Genomic DNA, 14,805 nt, shown 5'->3' on the forward strand with positions numbered 1-14,805 from the left:
TGTTGGGCCGAATCACCCAAGCCTTACAAGATCACAAGGCTTGAATTTGGGCCGGACCCGACAAAGAGATCCACACTCCACCACTTTAATTCTATTAGACCATGTTACGGATCTCAGCTTCCTATATTTCTATATATTTATTTTTTTAAAAAAATCCATCCAATTTCAGTTAAAATTAAATTCAAAATCTCATAATTTTAAATCCAATTTTAATATCAATTCCACCTCTATATATTTTCCTTATAGATTTTGGTAAGAATTGCAAGAACTGCCAACCCAGCAATGTCCTTTACCTGAATCACCAACAAATTGATCCTCAACAGGCTAATTTCAGACCAAACAAATGATAGACAAGGGGCCGCAAGTTTAGATGCAGTGGATTGATGTTCAAAAATTCTCAATTCCCTATCAAATGCACATGCAGAGTTCATCCTTTTGTTGCCTGTGACAGAAAGGCAACTTTGCACCAATTCTTTTTACAAATAATTCATCTCTCTCTGTCCAAAAACAAAGACAATTGGCAATTTGGAATAGCATGTGCCTAGACAGCTCACACTTCAGAGCTGTCGGGACAATACCCTCAAAATGTCCTAGTCTTTTTCAGATTCAAGCTCCACCTGAAATAAATCTAGCCATGGCTATTTTCGTCTGGTTTTAGAATTTAAATTAATTTTAGTTTAAAAATAATTATGAGATTCGTAATTGATATCCTACTAAACAGTTTGATCAATTTGATACTAAATTTAATTTAGATCGATTTTAATTCTATTTACGATCCAAATTATACATGATAAAATGATACAGGACTATATTGAAATTTAGCCATAACTATTTTTTAATAGAGACTTGACATGTTTAAGTGTCAAAATAATATAATCAAGAAAAGATAGAGGCATAGAGCAATGGACCTCCATGTTCTTCCCTTTTTTGTTTGTCCTATGGTCCCAGAGATGTCCAAAAAGACCCCACTAAATGAGTGAATTTAATCCCAAAAACCTTTCTTTTTATACCCTAAACGCTGTGGGTACAACAATAGGAGGCTTTTCATTTCCCTTGCATATTTGTCTCTGCCTCTCTTTCCCTACCTTGAATAATAATAATTCATGGTCACACTAATATCAGATACGCCTCGATATTAGATTATTGGGTAATTTATGATTTAGTCCCTGGATATTGCCATTATTAACAAGTCAGTCCCTGTATTTTCAGAAACCTATTAAAACGTCCTTATATTTTCTCTCCGTCAACGAAATAGTCATTCTGTCTATTTTTGCCGTTAAAAATATAGTAAAAGACTAAATTACCCCCAATTATTTTTCTCCTCCTCCTCCTTCCTTTTCTTCTTCATTAATTCTTCTTCCTTTTGCTTCTTCTTCTTTTGCTTCTTCTCCTTTTTCTTCTTCAGCTTCTGCTTCTTCTTCTTCAGCTTCTGTTTTTTCTCCTTCTTCTTCTGCTTCTTCTCCTTTTTCTTCTTTTGCTTCTTTTTCTTCTTTATCTTCTTCTTCTTCTTCTTCTTCTTCTCATTCTTCTCCTTCTTCTTCTTCTTTTTCTTCTTTTTCTTCTTTCTCTCCTTCTTCTTCTTCTCCTTCTTCTTCTTTTTCTTCTTTCTCTTCTTCTTCTTCTTCTTCTTCTTCTTTTTCAGAGGAGGAGGAGGAGGAGGAGGAGGAGGAGGAGGAGGAGGAGGAGGAGGAGGAGGAAAGAAAAGATAGGGACTATTTTGTTGATAAAAAGAAACAATAAGGATATTTTAATAGATCTGAGAAAAAATAGGGACTATTTCGTTGACAAAAAGAAACAATAAGGACGTTTTAATATATTTCTAAAAATATAGGGAGAGACGATTTCGTTGACAGAAAGAAACGATGAGGAGGGACTATTTCGTTGACTTAAATAAACGACAAGGATATTTTAATAGATGTGAGAAAAGATAGGGACTATTTCATTGATGGAAAAAAATAATAAGGACGTTTTAATAGATATGAAAAAAGATAAAAATATTTTAATAGATTTTTGAAAATGTAAGGACTAACTTGTTAATAATTACAATATACAAGGACTAAATAAATGGTTTTATTTGAGGATAAAATTAGATTTTAAAATTTTTCTCTCTCCTCCTTTATCTAATTTTAACGGAAAATCTTTATCTAATTTTAACGGAAAATAGGACGGAAGGACTATTTCGTTGACGGAAATAAAACATAAAAACGTTTTAATAGGTTTCTGAAAATACAGGGACTGACTTATTAATAATGACAATATCCAGAAACTAAATCATAAATTACCCTAAATTATTCAAATACGTCTGGATATCAGGGCCACCTGATATATTAGGTATACCCTTGAGACGCGGAAATTCGATGACTAAATATATCGATAGGCCACGATATTGCTGATGCATTTTCTAATATAGATGAATCCATCCTATCTTGTTTTTAACATACATGATATTTTTAATTTTTTTTTGAAATAGTACGGATTAGATTCCGTTAAAAATTTTAATTAATTAATTTAATTAAGATGAAATTTAAAAAATAAAAAGTTAAAAATTAATTTTTTTATTAAATTTTTAAAAATTAAAAAATATTTAAATAATTAAGAAAAGAGTTATGTATAATAACAAAAAATTTAATAAAAGAAATTATAAAAAAAATTAAAAAAATAATAAAAATATAAAATTAATCCTAAATGATAAAATTTTCACTTTGAATTTTATGAAAAGTCTGTAACTAACTCTATTATAAAATCTAACACTAATTACTCTGTATTATTATTTTACAAGTGTAATTTACAAGTTTAATTCAGTAAAAAGATTTATATATAGAGTAACGTCATAATTTATATATGAAAAATATGTCAATAAGATTTATATATAAAAAGTTTAATTGTACTAATGTAAGACTTAAAAATCTACATTTGACTCATCTTTTTCAAAGACAGTCATAATCCTTAACAATAACTTAATTTTTTATTTAATTAAAAAATATTTTTTTCATTAATCAATTTAAATAAATGTCTAAATATTAAAAATAAAAAAAAATATATTTTCAGTTAAATTGCGAAATAAATGGAGCTTTAAGTTCCAATTGTGCAAATATGAAGTAAATTAAAATTTCCACATAAAAGCATACAAATATAATGCCAAGTTTACAAGTAGTTCCATATATTTTTTCACAGTGTATCACACACTTAATGGTAAGGTTAACATTTAGTCGGTTCAATTTAAAATTAAATCGAATTAAAAAAATTAAAAATCAAACCGAATTGATTTTAATTAAAAATCAAATTGAATCGAATCAGTCTAATTCGATTTGATTCGGCTTGAATTTTTAATAAATTTTTTATTTTTTACACTTTATTTTTTATTATTTTAAAATTTAATTAGAATATTTGAACCTTAATATGATCTAATCTCTTTATATTATTGAAAATAATATACTATTATGACTCGGTTCAGTTGAATTCAATTTTTTTTATTTTTTTTTATTAAAATTGAATCGAAATAACCAAAATTTTTGAAATTAAAAATCAAACTGATCCGAACCGAAATGAATAAAAAACTAAAATAAAATTTTAAATTAATTCAATTCAGTCAATTTTTTCAGTTTGAACCAAATACTACTCCACCTACTTAATTGAAGTGAAAAAATATAAAAATAATTTTTTTTCTGATATTATTTATTTTAAAATATGTAATTTAATTTTATATTAAAATAATATATTATAATATGAATTTTATATTAGCACTCGATTTAAAAATTATTATTATTTATAAATAATATAATATTACAAAAAATTATTTAGATACGAAATTAAATCCGTATCATGAGTTAATTCGCAGAAAAATTGAAAAAATCGCATAATATATTTTTATACTTTTTCTGTTAATTAAATTGTGCATAGATTCCTTTTTCTGTTAATTGAATTGTGCAATGTAACATAGATTCCCCAATAGAAAAATAAAAGAGAGAGGAAGTGAGGTGGAATCTTATCAATCTTCTTCCTGTTCTAAATCAATGGCTTGAAATTAATACATTTTTATCCTTTTTACTTAAATCTTACTATTAAGAGCTTTAGATGGAGTTAATGAAATCTGGCTTTATCTACAACTAAAATCCAACCAAAGAAGAGATGAAAGGCTATAATTAGACTGAAGCCAGCCAGCCAGCCAACCACCATGACAAGGATACTCATGTCAAAACCTCCATAGAAAGCCTCAATAATTACTTCCATGGTGAGTCCTTAATGATGCAATAATGATCATCAAGAATGATTTATCAATTAAATTTTTAGACCCTCAGGGTAATTTTACTGTGGGACCTTTACAGTGAATTATTTCCTTGATATTGCAACTCATATCCAGTTTGAATTTGCAGTGAATATTTCCACTTTTGGGAGGCAGTCTGTTAATGCTCATGTCTAACTTTGATTCACGATCCGAATCGGACTGTAGGTTGATGCAACATTTAATTTTGACATAAATATTACCATATTAATTTACCTACTTTGGTTAAAGGCAAATAATTATTAAAATCTTTTTTTAATATATATCAATAAAATTAAATTTAATATTAATAAAATAATTAATAATTATAAAGATAAATTACGCGTCCCTCAAATAGATATTCAATTCAACAATCAATAATTAAATAGTTCACTGTTCCAAAAACAGTGTTTTATGATTTAAAATAAATTAAAAAATATATTTACATTACTTTCATAAATTTAAAAGAGATTTACGATTTAATTTTTGATATTATTTTTATTAATAAATTAATTTTTATATTTTTAAAAATTTATTAAAATATTTTTATATTTTATCTTCATCAATAAAATAATCAATTTATCTATTTTTATTATTAAAAATATAGTGAAAAATTAAATTATTCCAATTATTTTTCTTTTACTCCTCCTACTTCTTCTTCATCGATGCTTCATTTTCTTCATCGATTCATCCGCTTCTTCTTCTTTGATATATATTTTTTTTCTTTGATTATTTTTTGATTTTTCTTTTTGTTCTTTGTTTTTAAAGGGGAGGAAGAAGGAACAATTATACTTTTCCTTTCTTCATCGATTCTGCCTCCTTTTCTTTTTTAGTTCTTCTTTTTCTTTGATTCTTTTTTTTTTTAATTTAATTATTTTTTAATTTTTCTTTTATTATTTTTCTTTAAAAAGAAAGAAGAGGCGATTCTTCTTATTTTATTTTTATTTTTCTTCTTCTTCTTTTTTCTTTTTTTTCTCTTTCATCACCATCTTCTTCTTCTTTTTTTTTTCTTCTCGTTTTTAAGAAAAATGAAAAATTATTTCATTGATAGAAAAAAATAATAATAATATTTTAATATATATAAAAAAATAATAATATTTTAATAAATTTTTAAAAATATAAAAATTAATTATTAGTAATAATAATATTCAATGACTAAATAAAAAATTTTATTTGAAATTAAAATTAAATTTTAAAAATCTTTTTTCATATTCTTTATTTATTTTTAACGAAAAAAATATTTTATTAATAAATAAAAAATAAAGATATTTTAATAAATTTTTAAAAATATATAAACTAATTTATTAATAATAATAATATTAAAACTAAATAATAAATCTTTCAAAATTTAAGAACCACACTGTTAAGTTTGACCCATCTTTCTCATCCTAATTCAATCACAACCGTTCATCTAATCAGATTTACTGTCATCATCTTCCTTGGACCCACAAGTACTGCACAGTTAATTACTTCATTAAGACAACCAACGGACCTTGCCAGAGTCACTAACCCCAAATTTATGGTGCATTCAATGTTTGCTTGAATAAAAAATTTATTGGGTGAGACAGTCAATCACCTCAAACTTAAAATCTATAGTCAACAACTGACACCCTAATTAAATCCAATTCACAGAAGAAGACTTGCCATCATATAATATTGAATTAATTTTTAAAAATTAATCAAAATTATATTAAAATTTAAATATTGAATTAATTTATTTAAAATTTAAATATTTAAATTAAAATGTAAAATGATGGTAAAGATATATTTTTTTTTCAGTGGATTGTCTCTTTTTCATGGGCTTTTAATTTTAGGGTTATTTCTAGGCAGCGTACTCCTTGTCCTCATTGTTATTTTCCCTTAAAGTGAGTAAGGATATATCAGTCATTTTGAGTTTTTGTAACCCGTGAACCAGCATTGAAACTTAAAAAAACCAAGGCCTTCGGCGGAATTTTGTTCTGCTCCATCGCCATGTGATCTTCTGCAACTTCACCTCTCTCTTTCTCTGTCTCTCTGTGTTCTCGTTTTCGTTTTCTTTCCTTTGTTTATTCTTCAAACCACAACTCCATTAAACAAATGAATTCATCTAGAAAGCAACAACATTTTCTATGTTAACGTATTAATCTATTTTCTCCAAAAATTTTCTTAATTAGGTTGCAAAAAAGAAACACCAACAAACTCATACCTGATCACTCATTCCTTCATCTCCACTTCATTTCTCAACCAAAAACGAAAGACCCATTTCACCTGCTAGTAAAAGAAGCAATCTTCTTCTTCATGCTTTAAAAATCTTATCTTAAATGGGAGAAATGCTGGAGTATAAGAGACCACCCACTAAGAGGAACAACAGAGGATTCTATGTAAGAATGAAACTTGTACACAGACATGGAAGATTTCAGCTGCATCAAGAGAAGAACAGCAATCTCTTCTTCAAATATTACAAATGGATTATTTGGATTTCTCTTTCTATTTACTTCTTCAGCTCTTACTTCATCACCCACAAGCCTATTCCTCTGTATAAAGCTCAGTACTTCTCCAAATCCAGTGTAGTTTCTCGTCTCCTCTTTGAATCCACCAACTCCACATTCCCTCAACAACAAAACAACAATCGAGGTATACGCAAATATTCATGATCATTGTTTATTCTCATTTTTCAAAATTTTTTTAACTTTTTTTTTCTTTATAGCTTTGTTGAAGGATTTGAAGATATATATCTACGAGTTGCCTGCAAAATACAATACGGATTGGCTGGCCAACGAGAGATGCAGCAACCATTTGTTTGCATCGGAGGCAGCTATTCACAGAGCAATATCAAACAGCGATGTACGGACGTTTGACCCTTATGAAGCTGATTTTTTCTTTGTACCTGTCTACGTGTCCTGCAATTTCAGCACCGTTAATGGCTTCCCTGCTATCGGCCACGCTAGGTCCCTCATCTCCTCCGCCGTCAACCTTGTTTCCACCAACTTCCCTTTCTGGAACCGCTCGCAGGGAGCTGACCATGTCTTCGTCGCCTCTCACGATTTTGGCTCTTGCTTCCACACTCTGGTAAAACAAACTAAGCATCAGAATCTCTCATCACGTCAACTTTCTTATTTTGCTTTTTCTGATTTCTTTTGTTTTTCTTTGAAGGAGGAGAGGGCTATGGAGGATGGGATACCCAAGTTCTTGAAGAATTCCATCATACTACAGACTTTTGGCGTGAAGTATCGCCACCCTTGTCAAGACGTAGAGAACGTGGTGATACCTCCTTATATCTCTCCGGAAAGTGTGCAGTTGACCCTTCAAAAAACTCCGTTGACCGGCCGGCGAGACATTTGGGTTTTCTTTAGAGGCAAGATGGAAGTTCACCCCAAGAATGTTAGTGGACGATTTTACAGCAAGTAATCAAATCAAACTCTCTGGTCAATCAAAATCAAAATAGAATGGTTGCATTATCTTTTTTTGGTTAATTCCTTTTCTGGGTTATTGTTTTTTGGGTGCCATAGGAAGGTGAGGACGGAGATATGGAGGAAGTTCAACGGTGACCGGAGGTTTTACTTGCAGAGGCATAGATTTGCGGGTTACCAGTCAGAGATAGGACGGTCTGTGTTTTGTTTATGTCCATTGGGGTGGGCCCCATGGAGTCCAAGACTTGTTGAATCCGTTGCGTTGGGATGCGTGCCGGTGATAATAGCCGATGGTATCCAGTTGCCATTCCCCGCCGCCGTTCCATGGCCTGAGATATCCCTCACGGTCGCCGAAAATAACGTGGCAAAGCTGGCGAAGATTCTCGAGCACGTGGCGGCTACTAATTTGTCAACGATCCAGAAAAACCTCTGGGACCCAGCTGTGAGGCGGGCCCTACTTTTCAACGATGAGATGGAAGAAGGAGACGCGACGTGGCAGGTGCTTTATGCACTGGCACAGAAGCTGGATAGGTCGCGTAGGACCACAAGAGTTGCAGTCCAATGAGAACACGGCACGTGGACGAACACGACTGGTGGACCATGTAGCCAATTCGTGCTGCTAATGCAGCTATGCTTTCCCCACGTGGATGCGCTTGCATGTAATGGAGTACAGCTGGATTTTTCGGACTGCACGTAACAGTGAACGGGAATTTTAATACACCGAGTGGGGGTCTGCTGTGGGCAGAAGGAAACGACTTTTTTCTGGTCACGTGACTTGGTTTCTGAGTTGGCGAGCAGTGATTGGTTTAAAAAGCTGTAAAATATATAAAACAAAATCCTTAAACTGTGAATGTAAATTTGGCAGATGAATTTTTGTATTAAAAAAGTAGTCACGTGACTCGTGTGATTATAGATATTTAAATTAAAAGCGGGATTGTAAAAAACAAAAAAGCCACGCTAGCCTAGCCTGTTAAGTTTAGAAAAAAAAAATAAAAATGTGAAGATCGCTTTTACACATTTAATATTATAATATAATCCTTATAAAAAAAAATCAACCACTAATATTCTTTTTCTTAATCCTTTTAATGTGGATTTTCTTGACAATTAATTTATTAATATTGTATAAATAAAAGAAAGAATGTGTATTAAATTGGCGAATATACCCCTATCAATTACAAATATATTTTGTTATTGATTCTTTAAAATTGGAAAGACCTAATAATTGACTTTTAAAAATATATGAATTAATGTTTAGGTTTTATTTATTAACTTACAGGAAATGAATTAATTTACCTACTGTTTAAAAAAAAAATCACTTTTTATCAGTTTGTTTTAGCGTAAAAAAATATTTTCTATATTTATTTAGCGTTTGAAATATTTAAAAAAAATAATTAATAAAAAATATTTTCATGATTAAAAGAAAAATTAAGTCACTTTAAAAAATAATTTTTTTTAAAAAAAGTCACTTTAATAATAGTATTAATACCTTTATATATAAATTATGAATATATTTTATTTTTTAAAAATTAAAATTAAACAATAAAAATATATTATTTTTCTAAAAAAATTTTCTAGTACTTTTTCAAAAACAAATGGATTGCATAAAATAATTTATATTTAAAAATATTTTTGGTGAAAAATATTTTTTATAATTTTTCAATAAATTAACTTATTTTTTATTATTTAATTTTAATTTAAGAAATAAATTATATTAAATAAATTTATATATTTAAGTTTCAAAAATTTTAAAATATGAAAAATGACTTTTTTAAAAAAAATTATTTATTTTTTTCTCTAAATAAAAAAATATTTTTTATCAATTAAAATTTTTAAATATTTTAAATATTAAAAAATACATAAATTTTTATAAAAAAAAATGTTTTGTGAAATAATAGAGTAAATTTAAAATAAATTAATATGACGTTGTTGGCAATTGGACTGGGTTAATGGGTTGGAGGGTTGGTTTCTAACCTTCCCATTTTAAAATCTAGCTTTGTTGGATAGCATTGGTAGACCTGGACTAGGCCAGAGGACGATTCAGGTTTTGATTTGGTCAGAAATAGGCTCATATCAATACTAAATCAGCCCAACTCAACTAGTCTAAATTTAGATTAAATCCTACTAAAAAAATTATTAATTAATTTAATTAAATATTATAAAAAATTTAAAATATGCTTAATATAAAATAATTAATTAATATACATCTTTACAAAATTAAAGAATCAAGTAATAAATTTTTTTTTATACTATAAAAATTAAATAATAAAATATTTAATGGCTAAAATAAACGGAATGATTAATTAGTAGATTTTTTTAATAATTTAGAAAAATTTTAATATATTTTTAAGATTAAAAGATCAATTAATAAAATTTCTCGTAATATATACATTAAAATTTTCTTTTTTAATTCAATATTTAGAATTATGAAATTTATTAAAATTTAATTTAATTAAAATTTTTTAATTTTTATATTCAAAATGAATTTTTTAACTTCTAAATTAATTTTAAAAAATAAAATTTATATATGATTATGTAAAAGTTTATTTAAATTATTTTTTAGTGGATGATAATATTTCACACGGCTCCTTTTCTTAATATATATTTTTCACTTTCTTTTTCATTTACAAAAGCAATCTATTTTACATTTTAATTTTTTTATATACTTTCACCTTCAACTCTATTTTTTTAAATATGTATCATTAATTAAGTGTTTATTTTCTATAAATTTTATCAACACCACACTACAGACCATAGTTTAATTTTATATTTAAATAATATTTTTTAATATCGTATTATTTATAAATAACGATTATTTTAAATTTATATTAATATAAAATTCGTATTATAAGTATTATTTTAATATTGTTGACCGTTGGGTCTCACCACTTCGGTATGAGGCCTAGTCCATGATAGTTGCCCTAATCCAAAGGTTCTGGCGCCTCCTTCGCGAATCGGCCTGAACCCCCAGCCAGGAGGACGGACCTCTCGCGGACTCCAGCCCTTTCGCACCAAGTCCGGTCCGAGACGTGACAGAAGAAAGAACAACAGGTTCAGTCACCTCGCAGCCCTGTGTGCACGCGCGTCGAAAAAAATTAAATGGCCGCTTGACATGGAGAGGGCATCTGACAGTTTCGTACGTATGGACCTGCATGACAGAGACAAATGACACTGTAGCGAAGAGACCGTTAGGCATCACTAGCAGACAAAAGGTAAGAGATAAAGGAGAGAGAGTACCTTCTTTTCATCTAGACGGACCCAACCATTGTAAAACCATATATTCTTTGAACCTCATATTATCAAATATAAAATTAAATTATAAATTTTGTAACATAATCACATATAAAAATCTGATAAGTGACATGTTTTTTTTTTTTTTTCTTTAATTTATTGCATTATTTGATTGTTGTGATGAAGTCAAATTTTCCCACTGACCCCTTTTGTACATTTTCATGTGAACTTTCTTGTGGGGCACATCCTTAACCCTACATGACATTGAGAAGACAAAAACATATTCTTTAATGAAAATCTAAAATTTTAAATTCATATTTACAGTAATACTTTTTTTTTTTTTTTTGGTTCTTTCCTCAGGAAGTTGTAAGAATTATGAATTATCAAATAGAAGTGTTGAAAAATACAAATGAAGTTGAATTACTTTTTCTCCCAACATAATAAAGTGATAATGCCTAGTGGCTTATTTCCAAATCATTTCATTTCAATTGTTTTTATAAACAGTAAAAGAAGATCCTTTAATCATGAAAAAAAAAAAAAAAACTCAAACAGGTTTATATAAATTTTCTTATACCTATCTTTTATCTAAACATGATCAGAATAATTAATAGCTATTAAAACGATTAAAAATTATTAAAATAATTAATATTATTAAGAGTGAACATTTAATTCAATATCGAATAAATTTAAATTAAAATTTAAATATTTATAAAAATCCAATCAAACTGAATAAGGATAAAAATCGCTTTGAATTGATTTGATTTGATTCGATTCAATTCAGTTTGCATATTATTTTTATTGTTATAAAGTTTAATTGAAATATTTCAATTTTGATTAGAATTTGAATTATTATTAATTAATTGATTCGATTTAATTTTGCTGATTTTTCTTATCAGAATCGAATTATATCGAACTGAAATAATTAAATTTTTTTAAACTTAAAACCAAAGCAAATTGAGAAAAATATAATTTCAAATCAAAATTTTAAATTAATTTTATTTAGTAGATTATTTTGATTTGAATGGAATGGTATTCATTATTCAATATTATTAACGATGATCGTCGGACTTTAAGCATCAAGGCTGCGGCTGGGTCCAGAAAAAGGAAACAGATCCAAAATCTAGAAGATCCCACCAAACAAGCAAACCCAACAGTTCATTATTCAGCCCGTAACTAAAGTAGGTCGAACTGGTTTAAGGCTTGGACCCATTTGAGAAGAGCCTAGTTCACGTGATGGCACGGGTAGGAAAGCAGATCTAGTTACACCACGACCTTATTAGTATGCCGGCGAAAGAGAATTAAATGGCCGCCTGACGAGAATGGGCAAGCAAGTGACACTGTAGTAGCGATTATACATTATTAGAAGAAGGAAAAAGAGGAAAAAAGAGGAAAACATGATCTTCCTAGACCAAATTCAAACACTCTCTTATAATTTTATTTTCTCTAGATCTCAGAACGTCAACTAAATAGGATCATAAAAAGTATTTGTATCGTAAATTTATGTAGATGCAATGTAGACAAAAATAACCCAATTAAGCTCAAATAAAAAATTTGGTAGGCAAGAAGAAGAAGAGAAGATAAAGGGTGATAGGTAGGCTCACATGCATGAATCTTGTAGAGGAATTGATATATTAAAATTGGTAGGGAATTACATGTAAGAGGTCAATTGTTGTGTAGTGTAGAGTCACAAGTTTTAATTAGTTACCTCAAATATTGCAAAAAGGGGAGACAAAATTCCATGCCCAAAGTGGTCCAAAAATCAGAATTCACATGTGAGATAGCAGAAATCCACTTCAGACAATAAAACTTCACATGTACATTTCCATTTTGTAAGGTGAAACTTGACTCTATGATGTATCTATTAGGGCAAAAAGGAGGAAATTGAGGACAACATTTATGACCAATCTTTTTCCATTTCTCAATCTTTCAATTTAGTACAAGACAATTTCAATCTTGTTATCCAATACCCATTCCCATATTCACTCCTTGTCTGAATAATCTCCATACCACATTGCTTCCTTACTTGTTTAGAGGAATTCTTAGCAAGTGGGACCCATCTCAACACCCCCTCCAAGTTACAAATGCTTTTATAACTGAAAGTTTCAAACAGAACCCAAGAATTGCAGATATGATTGATGATGATCTTGTTAACATTCAGGTGTTTGGGTATGATCTCTCTTTGGATCCCTACAATAGTCATAAGCCAAGTAGTTCCTCTGGACCCATTCCATGGCGGAGTATTGCTGCTGGCTAAGACCACCAGATGGGGAGGCTGAGGGTGGCCGGCAAGTGGCTGGACCATTGGCTGTGCAACCACCAATCTTGAAATTCTGGTACCTACCAATGAAGGGTTGGTACCTATAATCTGCTTTGTATTTTCCATCCTCGGTGGCCCATGATGATGCATCCCATATTGAGCCATACACCCACATTGGCCTCATTGGAAATGTATCATCACTTTTTCTTGGATACCATCTAATTGGAACGTCATCTACAAAAAATCTGTAGTCCAAATCATCAAATACTTCCATCAGAACATGAATTTATTTTCAAATTTCACCAATTATGAAGTTTCTAGCTGGAGTTCCGGTCGAAACAAGTTGTATAGAGAAAAACATTCCTTTATTATGGGAAAACTCATTAATTGATGTTTCGATTTCGAAATTATTAGTTTTATTTATTAAGTTTATATAGTATGGAAAATTCATTAGTTGGCCTTCAGTTTAATAGATTTTTTAAAATCTCATGGACGTCATTGACAAATGACTTTCTCTGTGATATAAAGACTAAATAATAATTTTTGAATAAAAAATATCAAATGGGTATTTTTGAAAAATGATAATAATGTCTTAAAAGGAGCTTGAAAGGGCAAAACTAATGAAAAGGAGGAGCTATTTGGATTTATTAGCTGATTAGATAAAAAAAACAAAAAGTTCTACTAAATACCAAAAACAGTAAATAAGAGATAGATGATACTAACATGATTTCATTAGGGGTCCACAGAATGCCATAGTTGTGAAAATCTTGTGTAGGATCAAACCAAAGATGAAATTTCATTTCTCTTCCAATGATTTTGCCATCCCCACTTCCTCTGATATACACATTTGTCTGCAAATTATAAGGCTTATCTGGAGTTGTCCCTAGGAACTCAATATCAATCTCATCATGGTTTCCAGGATGTTCTTCATTGTTAGAAAGCTGCCATTACAGTAATCAAGTTAATCCTTGAAAACACAACTTAATTATCTCAATAATTGCTAAGATTTTTGTAAACTTTAATGATAATTCTCACATAGAATGATGTAATGACTCCTGCAGTGTAACCAGGTTGAAGTTTGATGGCTGCACCAAAATATCCGGACTGATATGGCTGAAGTGACTTATACCCACTTCCTATTTCCCATTAATACAAAAGTAAAAGTAGCAAGCAAGATCATTAATTAATTATCTAAGATATTATCAAACAATTACATAATGAGATGAACACAGAAAGTTAAAAAAAAAAAAGAGAACAGTACGTGCGATTATAAAAACAAAGAGTAAGAGATGGGTTACCTGAGGAAGTATCAAGCCAGATTGTTAATGTGCCTTGGTCTAGCCTTTGATGCTGAGGACCCCAAAGGTTTCTGAAACCTTGATCAAATTCTATGGTGCCAATTCTGGAACTTGGGGAGTAGCCAGGAGAAGGTGGATTTTGAGCAGTGGTGCTTGAAGAGATCAGAAGAATGAGCAGAAGATAAAGCAGAGAAGCCATGAAGACAGACAGATGATTAATGGGAATGATTACAATTCTGAAGAAAATGGCTAAATAGCTGGTGGGTATATATAGGGGTCTCAATTCTCAAAGGCCCCACAGCTCAATGTAAGGTGCTAAGTTCGTTGATGAAGGGTTACATATGGGGACAAATAAATAAATAAATATATTAA

General features: G+C 29.6%; 2 protein-coding genes across 2 annotated transcripts; one reads left to right on the plus strand and one right to left on the minus strand.

Moving 5' to 3' along the window:
* The first annotated feature begins 6,175 nt into the window (after window positions 1-6,175).
* On the plus strand, window positions 6,176-8,572 carry LOC110612817 (probable glucuronoxylan glucuronosyltransferase IRX7). The gene is made up of 4 exons (XM_021753632.2): window positions 6,176-6,874; window positions 6,948-7,309; window positions 7,394-7,644; window positions 7,750-8,572. The coding sequence occupies exons 1-4, from the start codon at window positions 6,562-6,564 to the stop codon at window positions 8,213-8,215; spliced, it is 1,392 nt and encodes a 463-aa protein (XP_021609324.1). The 5' UTR covers window positions 6,176-6,561; the 3' UTR covers window positions 8,216-8,572.
* Window positions 8,573-12,643: 4,071 nt separating this feature from the next.
* On the minus strand, window positions 12,644-14,682 carry LOC110613201 (xyloglucan endotransglucosylase/hydrolase protein 31). The gene is made up of 4 exons (XM_021754219.2): window positions 14,434-14,682; window positions 14,171-14,271; window positions 13,859-14,076; window positions 12,644-13,380 (listed from the first exon to the last, which is right to left on the minus strand). The coding sequence occupies exons 1-4, from the start codon at window positions 14,630-14,632 to the stop codon at window positions 13,026-13,028; spliced, it is 873 nt and encodes a 290-aa protein (XP_021609911.1). The 5' UTR covers window positions 14,633-14,682; the 3' UTR covers window positions 12,644-13,025.
* Between the last annotated feature and the right edge of the window lie 123 nt (window positions 14,683-14,805).

Source organism: Manihot esculenta, chromosome 4, assembly GCF_001659605.2.
Source record: "Manihot esculenta cultivar AM560-2 chromosome 4, M.esculenta_v8, whole genome shotgun sequence".
Taxonomy (NCBI): domain Eukaryota; kingdom Viridiplantae; phylum Streptophyta; class Magnoliopsida; order Malpighiales; family Euphorbiaceae; genus Manihot; species Manihot esculenta.

Excerpts from the sequence above, each read along its gene's own strand:
- LOC110613201 (XM_021754219.2), bottom strand. The coding sequence starts at position 14,632 with ATGGCTTCTCTGCTTTATCTTCTGCTCATTCTTCTGATCTCTTCAAGC. Across the intron at positions 14,272-14,433 it reads CTGGCTTGATACTTCCTCAG|GAAGTGGGTATAAGTCACTT; the intron begins GTAACCCATCTC and ends AATGGGAAATAG. Across the intron at positions 14,077-14,170 it reads GAGTCATTACATCATTCTAT|CTTTCTAACAATGAAGAACA; the intron begins GTGAGAATTATC and ends CTGTAATGGCAG.
- LOC110612817 (XM_021753632.2), top strand. The coding sequence starts at position 6,562 with ATGGGAGAAATGCTGGAGTATAAGAGACCACCCACTAAGAGGAACAAC. Across the intron at positions 6,875-6,947 it reads ACAACAAAACAACAATCGAG|CTTTGTTGAAGGATTTGAAG; the intron begins GTATACGCAAAT and ends TTTTCTTTATAG. Across the intron at positions 7,645-7,749 it reads AGTGGACGATTTTACAGCAA|GAAGGTGAGGACGGAGATAT; the intron begins GTAATCAAATCA and ends TGGGTGCCATAG.